At 41.6% G+C, this 12,069-nt stretch overlaps 1 protein-coding gene across 4 annotated transcripts in view; it reads right to left on the bottom strand.

Moving 5' to 3' along the window:
* Positions 1-12,069, bottom strand: part of ARAP2 (ArfGAP with RhoGAP domain, ankyrin repeat and PH domain 2) — a 593,408-nt gene that overhangs the window by 480,425 nt on the left and 100,914 nt on the right. For all 4 annotated transcript variants that reach the window (XM_073646268.1, XM_073646261.1, XM_073646254.1 and 1 more), the window contains one exon: positions 2,907-2,976. In XM_073646268.1, the coding sequence (XP_073502369.1) occupies positions 2,907-2,976 (70 nt within the window). The remainder of the gene's footprint in view (positions 1-2,906; positions 2,977-12,069) is intronic.

Raw genomic sequence — 12,069 nt, 5'->3', positions numbered from 1 at the left:
GCTCTGCTGATTGGTCGCGGCTGCCACCCGCGACAAATCACCGATATTGCTGTCAAATTTAAACACCATTTTGCTGATTGGTCGCGGTTGCCGGCCGTGACCAATCAGCGATTTTGGCGCCAAATTTAAACAACGTTCTGCTGATTGCGCCCGGTCAGCCGCATACATATTCTAGAATACCCGATGCGTTAGGATCGGGCCACCATCTAGTTTCTGTATAATGGAGCAATATGTCAGCATTTGGGACTACACTTTTAATGTGTTCCCAGCACCATGTAACTGACCCTGTATATATGGGTATATTTTATACAACCATTTTTAATAATTTTATAGATGAAATCCTTCTGTAGGAACACGGCCATGACTTGTGGTTTGTGGTAGCGGAGCTAATTAAATAAATGCATCTGTTTCCAACTTAGACTAATGCTGATGGTTTATGTGCAGTAATACCAGTGACCACTACTTTTCTGATATATTGCTCATAGTGCTCTAAAAAGAAATCCTTATTCACTTTTACTTTTTAATCCAATCCCATTAGAGTAATACAATCTCCACCCATTGATTTATACCCAAACTGCCAATTTTCTTTACTTTACTTTTCCGTTCTTAATGCCTTTATCTGCCAACTACCAATTTCCATTAATGGCTACTGTGTGTCCAATTCATCCTTTATCCAACATCTGGTGCTCACTTGATCTAATTTGTAAGCATGATGCCTTCCAAATCCTGAATGTATGTTGCATTAAATGAAATGACCAAACAATCAGTGTAATTAATGCCAGTAATTGTGAAATATGTCAATTTTTAATTTTTCAAGGATCCTTTTAGGTTTAAAAACGTAAGTTTTAGCATCAGTTCTATTGACTTGGTTTTAGTCAATAGGGTCCGAATACAAGATAATTATGTTTAAGGCTTGAGCTTTTTAGTATGTACATGAGCCAAGTTTAATATATAATGATGATATATAAATGTCATTAAAGTGAATCTGTCAGAAGGATCAGCCCTCCTAAGCCGTCTATATGGGCATGCAGATGATAGAAAAATGAATAAAATGATACCTTAATATCTGTGATCCAATGACTTATAATAATAATAATCTTTATTTATATAGCGCCGACATATTTCGCAGGACTTTACAATTCAGAGGTTCATATACAACAGTCATAAGTAACAGTTATCTCGGTGCCAAGATCTCAATCTGAGCATGCGCCGCCTTCAGCGGCCATTTTTCTGGATGGAAGGTGCGAGGCTTCCACAAAATGTCGACGGAGCTTCCGCACCACCAAACACGTGGAGCAGAACGTGGCAGACAGCATGGGGCTCACAGCTGACTCCTGCCTCCATACACCCTGTCCTGCCTCCCCAGCATTTCCTGCCTCAGCCATTAGCAACCCTGGGACCCCACTCTACCAACGCCACCCCCTACCAGGTAAGCTGATTATGACACTCACTGCTTTAGTAAAAAACATTTTTTTTTCTAATTTCCTCCCCAAAATTTGAGTGTGTCTTATAAATCGGTGCGTCTTATAATCCGCAAAATACGGTAATTAAAGCAAAAATAATGACAACCCTGCTCGTAAGAGCTTACAATTTACAATGAGGTGGGGGTGACACAAGTACAGGTGCTTATTTACAATGATGGTCCAGCCATCTTGAGGGAATAGGGGATAGATAAAGGCTGCATGAGTTCGTCACCAGCCAATATTTGTAGTGCTTGTAGTTTGGGTGCGATGAAGTTTGATGGAGAATTATGTTCAGAGAAATAGTGGATGGACTACATATAAATGGACTTTGATTAGAGAATGTGATAGGCCACCCTAAACAGATGTGTTTTTAGGGAGCGCCTAAAACTGTAAGTTGTGATTAGTCCTAATTTCTTGGGGAAGAGCATTCCTAAGAATTGTTGCAGCTCGGGAGAAGTCTTGGATCCGGAAGTGGAAGGTATGGTACTTATTCCAAAGAAATCCATATTTTTATTAAACACAAATGAGCTGTAAAGATCTGTGGTCCAGACACAGATCTCCTTGAGGATCTGCCTCCAGAGATTATTTCAAAGGGAACCTATCACAAGGTTTACTCCATATAAAGTATGGCCAACATCATTAAGGCCTCTTTTAAAGCATACTAGAATGCAGATACCTTCTGCAGATCCCAAAAAATACCTTTTATTATACTCACAGATGGCACAGCCTGGTCTGGTCATTTCTGTTGTCTCCTCCCTTCCTTCAATTGCCACCAACCTTCATTGCTTCATGTGGATGACATGTCCTACATCATCCACACAGTGTTCCCAAATCATGCTCCTGTGCAAATGCACTTCTCTCTGCTGTGCCCAGGGCAGAGCAAAGATCTGCAGTGCGAATGCGCTGGCTTTACTTTTGGGTCATTGGTGCTCTTTGGCCTTTCCTGGCGCATGCGCACTGTACAACTTTGCTCTGCCCTTGGTATGGCAGAAAGAAGCGTGCTTGCACCGGAGCATGATTGGGGGACACTATGTAGGAAGGGAAGGAAGTGAGGAGACGCCCGATCAAGACTAGAGACGACCATCAGACTGGACCATGCCATCTGTGAGTCTAATAAAGGATCTTTTTTGGGATCTGTAAAGGGTATTTTATGACTTTTTTTTGCAGCCTTAATGGCGAAAATCATGATGGTCACTGAAATGGAAGAAAAATTAAAAAAAACTTTTGTTCACATCTTGAACAGCTCTTTTATCCTACAATGTCAAAGGATACACTAATACATAATGAAACCCCCACAAGCATCTATCACTATTGCACTATTGGACATTTAAAGTGTTTATTTTTTGAATCCCAAGGTGTTAATATGTTTGTATTAGAGACAAAATGAACATACAATATCACAATAATTAATATTAAGTAGATTAGATTTGACTAAAATCTTACCCTGTCGCTATGATAGTACGAAATATAAATTCCATCCACTTTTACCCATCGCTTCTGAAACATGCGACTGCTGAAAAAAAAATAAAGAGCAGACTATCATCTCTGAATGTATGTTGAATTGTTACAGTCACTGGCATAATCACAATTTTATTTTGATCTGTCTTATTTAATTATTCATATAACAATCTTGAACCGTCAAGGTGCTATTACTAGTAGAATCGAATAAATATGTAATCAATGCTGCTTCTGCCATGAGCTTAGATGAGAACTCACCACAGATGTTGGTCCAATGTGTCTCTCAGGAGTCGGATCTGACCTGTTATCCGAACTGGTTTTTAAACAGACAGCCATCTCAGAGAAGAGACGTGAAAACAATTGAGGCTTTGAGCGGTGCATGGACACTTCAGGGGTCGAGGCAATGTGCAGCAGCATGATGAGATCACCTAATCATTCTATCAACATCACTGTTGCACAGAAGTGGCTAATTGATGTGAGTGCTCCAATGGTAAGTGCTCCAATTGTGTATAAGGTACTTTGACTGTAGACAGTGGGATGGCGTGGGCTGTTTGAGAACATAGTATGGTGGGTATATTATGCAGATGGGAAAGAAGTATAAGGCTATGTGCGCACGGTCCATATTTGAAGCAAAAATTTAATGTGCATTTCTGCATCTCCTTCGCAGGAAAAACTACTGCGGATTTTCCAAGCGTTTTTTACGCGTTTTTTTGCATGCATTTATTGAAGCGTTTTTGTACATCAATGAATGCTTTTTGGAGCTAAATAAAGTTATTTGGTGGGGCATTGCTTAAACCTTGGATTACCATCAGAACTGGGGTGAGTATATTGGTTAATTTCAATGACTAAAGAATGTGTCTATTGGATTTCAAATAAAGTGTTTACTCTGTGTCTGTGTTTATTTAACTCTTTGCTTTACTTTAATAAGGTTTGGACATGAAACGGTCTGATTGACACCTTGACATCACCAAACAAAAGAGCTAGGTGTCAGCTAGTCCCATTCACCCAATCTTCATTAGCATTTCTATTCATGTAAAATTTATGTGGCAGATGTGAGCTGGTAATTTTTGCCTGGGAAGGTGCCATTTGCAAACATGGTCCCTGGCCATAATTAACAGCTCACCGCTGTTTCGTTAGCCGCTAAGTCTTCCCGGATCAGCATTCAACAGCGCTTTGGATGCAGTGTATTTTTGTTTTGTCCAAAACACAGTGTTCTAATGCCACACTTTTGTCGGTACAAGTGAATCCACTGCATATAATGACACTTTAATCGGTCAAAATCTGCAGATTATCGTGTCCGCTACAGAAATTGACATGCTGCGGGTGAGTTTGGATACATGGCCATAGTCAGGAGCCGCTGCAGGTTTGATGCTGAGTGGTTATACAGCGTCAAACCGGCAGCATCCAGATGTTACGGAATAATAGATAGGATCTCTAAAAATCCCATGTCCACTATGCGTGAATCAGAGGCTGCGAATCACCCGCGGACACTGACATACTGCATGTCTTTCCGGACCGCAGCATATCAAATTTTTTTGCGAAGTTGCTAGTCTCCGCAACAGAAATTTGACCACTAGAAAGTAATGAATACGGTAAATATACATGGTTCAGTGAACACATGTGAATTTACCTGCATTCAATAGAATGCAACATTTTGGACGCAGCAAAGAATATGTGTCCAAAGCGCTGCTACATCCAGATCGTGGGCACAGAGCCTAAAAAATTTTTAAAAAATGGTATGGGCTCCCGCGTCATTTTTATAACCAGCAGAGGGAAAGCCGACCGCTGGGAGATGATATTAGTAGCCGAGGAAGGGGTCATTAGCCAACAATGTTCCCTGGCTATTAATATCAGCCCGCAGCTGTTTGTTTAGCTTTTACTGACTAGATTACAGGGGAATCACAGAAAAAAAAATGACGTGGGGTCCCCCTATAAAATCTAACCAGAAAAGGCTAAACAGACAGCTGAGGGCTGATAATAATAGCCAGGGAGGGGCACATGGATACTAGCCCCCTCGGCGGCTAATAATATCACCCCTCAGCAGTCCCAGAAATGGCGCATCCATAAGATGCGCCAAATATGGTGCTCAGCCTCCGCTCTTCCCACTGCTCTGTAGCGGTGGCGAGTAGGATAAAGGGGTTGGGGTTCACGTCAGCCTTGTATTGGCGGCTGACATGAAGCCCAGGTTAGTAATGGTGGGCATATATAAGATGACCCCATTGCTAACTGCGTAGTAAAGTGGTCGCTGCTTTTTCAATAAAAGACAAGGTCAGAATTAATAATTTTAATGAAATAAAAAACACACGGTTCTACAATTTTTTTGTTATACTCCGTCCGCGAAGCCATCGATCTGAAGAAAAACATAAAATAACAAACAACCATATCCCTCATCTGTCCGCCGTCAACAACATAGTCCACGATCACCGCTAACAAGTGTCCCACAACGATCCGTGTCACTTTTACAGCCGTGACATCAGCAATCACTGATGCCACTGCTGTAGAAGACAGCATTGTATACTGACAGGGGTGTAAAATTACCTCTGTCAGGATACATGCAGCAGGAGGTCACAGGGGTTCATCAGCTGAATATCAGCTGATGAGCCCTGGTGAGCTAACCACCATTGGCGCATTCTTCAAAATGCTCCCAGGAGAGGTCACGAGAGCATCAGCTGATTGTTCACGTGACCGATCAGCTGATCGCTGACGTCACCGCAGGTCCTGTCAGCTCAGTATACTGCTGGCAGCGAGCAGTATACCGCCGGCCGCCTAAAGCATTGGATCGTTGCCGGGGACCAGGAGGACACCAGGGGCCACCGGACAGGTGAGTATGAGTTTTTTTTTTTATTTTTTACTTTTTTTTTTTTTTTTACCATGGGCACACAGGCTGGGCAAAGCAGACTACTGCTCCTCCCAGCCATGCCGCTCTCGCTGTTATCAGTGGGAGCGGCGGTCATATGAGAGGAGTTGTAGTCCTCCTCTCCCGACCTGGGAACCAACCGCACCGCGTTTCCGCTGCAAATTCGCTGCTATTGGCTTTAATTGAAAGGTAGCAAATCTGCAAGTATAGATAGTATACCTGCGGGTTTGCTGAGATTCAATGCAAGTCAATGGACATGAATTCGCTGCGGGATTGAACAAGAAATGGTCATGCCGCGTTTTTTAACGCAATGCGAATCCGGAGCTGAAATTTCCGCATCATGTGCACAGCACATCTGGATTAGCATTGTCATACCTGACAGACCTATTAACAAGCGTTTTTGAGGAGGGAAAAATGCCCTCGAAAATGCATCAAAAACGCTTTGTGTGCACATAGCCTAAAGGGTGGTGCAGCATAGATATGAGTGGGCAGTATGGCAGTTTTAGTTCATAAAAGTGGATGATGTTGAGGCAATGTACCATAAGTGTGTGGTTCATATGTTGGGCAGTATTCTTAGTAAGGGGTAATTATTTATTCGGAGCACAGCAAATATATTTATACAGGGGATATTATTTTGAGACTGCCACTTTTAAAGGCACTGTGTCAGGATATGATGCAGAAGGTCGTGGATGAGGGAAGTCTTCAGAAATGAGCTATGAATGTGTGAAGTCATCATGATGTTTAGAACACAGGAAGAAGCAAGGGATGAGAATTACTCCAATCAGAGAAGTCAACACCTATAAGGTACCTGGATGTAAATGTTTATTTGTGATAATGAGTCTAATCAGTACTATTGTTCATGTATGATCTGTAGTCTGACATTTGCTGGGAACAGTAACTCAAAGCAACTTCTTACCATGTTAAGGACACACTGGGAGTTGTAGGTTCGTATGATACCAATTTATTTGGCAGTGGTTGACCTGACATTGCAACTTGATTCTAGTGCAATATTATACTGAAGATGGTTATGGTGCTGAATTCATGTACTGTTAGTGGTTTTGGTGTTGTGTTTGTGTACTGATGATGGTTCAGGTGATGTATGCCTGTACTGATGATGCCTTAGTGATGAAGTCATGTACTAATGGTGGTTTTAGTTCTGTATTATGTACCAATGATAAACATATGAAAATCTCGGCACTCCAAGGGTAACGTGAAGCAAGAAATTATTTATTTATGCATACAATCCAGTAATACCAGACAGTACATCTAAAATATTTTGAGTTTTGGCCCTGGTTCAGACCTTTATTAGAAGGTTGCAGATTGCTAGGGTAGCACCAATCTACTAAAGATGTGGATCACAATAACTACGGTGCTACATTGTTATTGTTTCTAATTTTGTACAGATACAGCAATCAACAATTTGTCAGATGACATGCTGCATACTTATAATAATAAAATATCATGTCATTTGAAAGGAATACTACAGTACATTCATATTTCTGTTAAGAGCAATAAACTTTTTTATTTGAAGGACCCCATCACTGCCATTTTGGCTTTCTTGTGCCAAAGGCTAAGCTGCATTGGAGACTGATTTATCCTATACACTACAATAATAGTAGTTTAAAATAGTATATGATAAGCATTTAGGCAATCACAGATTCAAGTCCTCTACGGGGACTGAAAAAAATATTTAAAAATTAAAGATATTTGGCATATTTGACATTGCCGCACTTGGAGTCTGGCCTATCAAAGGTGTCAAAATGTAAAATTAATTAGTCTTTATGGTAATGAGAATAACAATAAAAAACAGAACTGCATTTTTTTCATACCACCTCTCTAAAAATGTGCATCAAAGCGATCAAAGCATTGTATGTATGCCAAATTGGTATAAAATAATTAAAAACATTAGCTCACTGTGCAAATGACAAGACCACATGCACTCTATGTATGGAAAAACAATGTTACTGCTTTCTAACATGGCTGGCACAAATCAACTTTTTTTTAAAACAAAAAAGAAAAATGAAAGTTTGGAATTGCTTGTATCATACTGACTAAGTCATTTTAATCATACGATTAATACTGTAAAGGCAAAGCAAAAAAAAACAAAGACAGAATTGTACTTAGGGTTTGTGCCCATGATGCGTTTTTCAAACGTTTATGCTGCGTAATTTTTGCAGCGTAAACGCTTGGGAAACGCTTGGTAATTCTTCTCCCATTGTCCCCAATGAAATTCTGCACTTTCAATGCCCATGCTGCGGATTTTTCCGCAGCGTTTTTTATACGTTCAAAAATCCGCACCATGTCCATTATTTGTACGTTTACACATGCGGAATAGCCATCTACAATGCATTAGAAAACGCATGGCAATTCCGCATGTGCAAAACGCGTGTCAAATTCCACACGTGTTTTTCCGGGCAAGGAGATGCAGAAATGAAGCAGAAATTTTCTGCTTCATTTCTGCATCGTGGGCACATACCCTTATGCACTACAGGTATGCACTGCGCTGTGGTGAGGGGAAGTTTGTAGGAAAGTTAGAATCTAGGAAAGCCATATTCTAGGAAAGCTAAGATAGAATCGCCTCTATATTTTGTGCTGCTTGAGAAAGACTCCATAAAGAAAGCTGAAACATAGCTGGTGTTGGTGAATAAAGGCTCTTTACCTTTTCACCATTTTGGATGTGCTGCCTCCTTTTTTGCTTTTTTATATCACTGTCAGTTTCCATGGAGGAGATTAGCACCCACTCAGGCAGTTAGGCAGTGCTGTTGTTTTCTGTATTTATATATATGTAATGATACAATAAAAAAAAGAAATCAATAACAAATATATATGTATATATATACAGATATATTTTTTATTGATTTTTTTATTGTATCATTATCACTACAACTGGCTACTTTTATCTAACCACCTAAATAAGCTGTCCCATGATCCAGGTGTTTGCCAGGGCAGGTCAACATGCCAGCCCAGTATTCCTTTTCCTTGCCCAGATCCTTTTGTGCATGGCAGTAGAGTGATTCCTGTTACTGTATGGGCCTGCCAATAAGATTCAGCTCAGTAAAAGACTTTTCTTCTCACTGCATGTTGAAACAATAGTTTGATGTTCTCAGTATTAACAAAAAATTAACAAAATTGTCTAAGCACAGGAATATGTTTAAAGTGATTTTATTTAAAAATCCAGAAGACTTTATCAGGTACTGAGCATACTCCGCCACATCCCAATTCATTACAAGTCCCTAACAGCGTCTTCTCCCACCTTTCATTATAAAGTGTCCTATGCATCTTACCCTCATCATTGCTCTCCTCCCATCTTTTCCCTTCCACACCACACCTCAGTGTCCTCTCCCCAACCCTCATCATTGTTCTCCCACACCACCTTCATCATTGCTGTCCCACACCACCTCCATCATTGCTGTACCACACCACCTCCATCATTACTGTCCCACACCCCATCATTGCTGTCCCACACACCCCCATCATTGCTGTCCCACACCCCTCCATCATTGCTGTCCCACACCACCCCATTGTTGCTGCCGCACACCACCCCCATCATTGCTGTCGCACAACACTCCCATCATTGCTCTCCCCCATCACCCACTCCCATCATTGCTCTCCCCCCATAAACCCCATCATTGCTTTCCCCCCATAATCCCCATCATTGCTCTCCCCCCATCACCCTCATAATTTCTCTTCTCCCATCACCCTCATCATTGCTCTCCCTCCATTACCCCCATCATTGCTCTCCCCCATCATCTGCATTATTGCTCTCTGCCATCATCCTCATCATTACTGACCCACATCATCCTCATCATTGATCCCCCATCACTGCTCTCCCCCCATTACCTACATCATTGCTCTCCCCCTCATCATCCTCATCATTGCTGTCCCCCATCATCCTCATCATTGCTGTACCCCCATCACCCTCATCATTGCTCTCCCCCCATCATCCTCATCATTACTGTCCCCATAATTGCTCTCCCCCATCATTGCTGTCCCCCCATCACGCTCATCATTGCTATCCCCCCTATCATACTCATCATTGCTGTCCCTCATCATTGCCCCAGTGTATTGGATAAAATAAAAAAAAAACAACAACTTACCTCTCAGCCCGCTCCCCTGCAGCATTGTCCTCACCAAGAACTTTCTCCCTGACACAGGCGCACGCTGCTTGCTGTCGTCATCAAGCAGCGTGCATCTGTGTCACACAGAAAGTGCAGGCGGGCAGGAAGCAGAGGACAGATCACTGCAGCTCCACTGCCATTCTCTCCTATAGGCAGCGGAGCTGCAGGGATCACAGGATGATGGCAATCTGGCCATGGGCCTTCGGGAACCTTGGGCTCCGAGAAACAGGCCAGAATACCCTCATTATTATCCACCCTGCAAGGGCCCCCCTGCACCTCCAGGCCCCGATGCAGTTGCCCCTGAAAAAATCTATTATATTGTTTGACTGAACAGAGGAATTTAATAATTACCAAAGACCTCTATTAAAAACTAAGTAGGAGAGAAAGTCACTAATGTCACTACTGAATTGCACTTCCTAATGTTCCTTTGCATTTCAACTTCCTGTTAAGAAGAAAAAAAAGAACTTGGTAAATGAGCACTCATAAGAACGTTTGTTCCTGATCATCAACCCATGAAAACATACTACCTAGCAGCTGATAAATAAGTAAAAAACTTGCTCTTAGGCTGATTGGGCCTTAAGATTATCATTGTCAGCATTGCCACAAATCATAGAATCATAGAATGTTAGAGTTGGAAGGAACCTCCAGGGTCATCGTGTCCAACCCCCTGCTCAATGCAGGATTCACTAAACCATCTCAGACAGATGTCTGTCCAGCCTCTGTTGAAGGCTTCCATTGAAGGGGAACTCACCACCTCTCGTGGCAGCCTGTTCCACTCATTGATCGCCTTCACTATCAAAATTTTTTTTCTAATATCTAATCTGTATCTTCTCCCTTTCTAAAAGGGAATGTGCTGATGACAATAAGCATACTGTATAGGGACAAAACAATTACATCATAAATTAATATGCCTCCATACAGTTTGCATGGGCGCTTGTAAATAGGTGCTAACCGACTTATTGACTTATAATTGTTGATTGCTCTCCTATATGGCCAGAAATCTACCCATCTAAATGCCTCTTTGCAGTCAATACATTTTGGTGTAGGCTCTGGGTCTTCTGATTGTTCTTGGCAAAAACTACAATTTAATCACTGATTTTAGGTCACATTTCCCATTGTACAGGCAAAGATTCAGTTAATCACTTCTCTACACAGTAAAAAGGATAGGTGATATATAGCACTCTCTCACTGTAACTGATGGCTAGGGAAGCTTGACAAGGTAGAGAAAATAACAACTTATGTGATCAAGTGACAGAACTTAGCCCTATGAGACTAGATATGCCATAAACTCATACAAATACAGAAAAAATGTCTGGTGTTCTAGTCTGCATATACAATCCTCAACTTTTAAGTTGCAACACCAAGAAGGAAAAGCCATGGAGTTATGGAAATCACAGGATCGATAAACAAATTAATAAATATGCATATGATGAAATATTGGAAAACAAATATTCAGAACATTTCTGTCTATTCAGCAGGCTTGGACTGGTCCACTGGATAGCTGGTGAATCCCCAGGTGGGCCACGACTCCTGGCTCTACTAATGTGTAGTGGAAGTCCCCTCATTCTCCTTCCCTAGCACAGAGATGCACTTATCAGCTAATCTGCAATCACAGTGGCATATTTCCTACTTCCCCTGATTTACAGGTGCTACCTATTGAAGTAATACAGACACCTGTGTAGAAAAGGTAAGTCAATTAACACCTTGGCAAAGAAAGGTGTCACTGTCACCTTTGAGGAGAGGTGTCATTGACATTGGCCCCTCTGCAGGAGATGAGTCAGTTACAATGACTTATTTTATGCAAGTGTGTTACTCAACTCACATAGTCTGTAGAAGTGTAAGTCTGATTCCAATAGCTAGCACAGCAGGGAAAGGAGGGAGTGTGCAATGCAGATCAGTGCATAGCTGTGCTAGGTGACATCTCTCCTATAGAAGTGTCAATCTGACTAGCTCCCATGGGAGCTGCAAAGTGATCATGGAGAAATGGTGGGTCACAATAGAAAAACAGGGGAGCTGCTGAAGGTCCTTGTAACTGGCACTGAAGGACATAGCTCAAAGGGTGGACTGCAATACCAAGACAGGTTATCAAACTCAAGTTTGTTCACTTTGAAAAAGCTAAAACTTAGGGGTGATCTTATAAAATGTACAAATACACTGCTCAAAAAAATAAAGG

This window comes from Phyllobates terribilis, unplaced genomic scaffold, assembly GCF_046119375.1.
Source record: "Phyllobates terribilis strain yellow unplaced genomic scaffold, ASM4611937v1 Scaffold_1__5_contigs__length_1240528914, whole genome shotgun sequence".
Classification (NCBI taxonomy): Eukaryota; Metazoa; Chordata; class Amphibia; order Anura; family Dendrobatidae; genus Phyllobates; species Phyllobates terribilis.
Note: the sequence above shows the minus strand (reverse complement) of the source record. Positions and strands in the feature narration are given on the sequence as shown.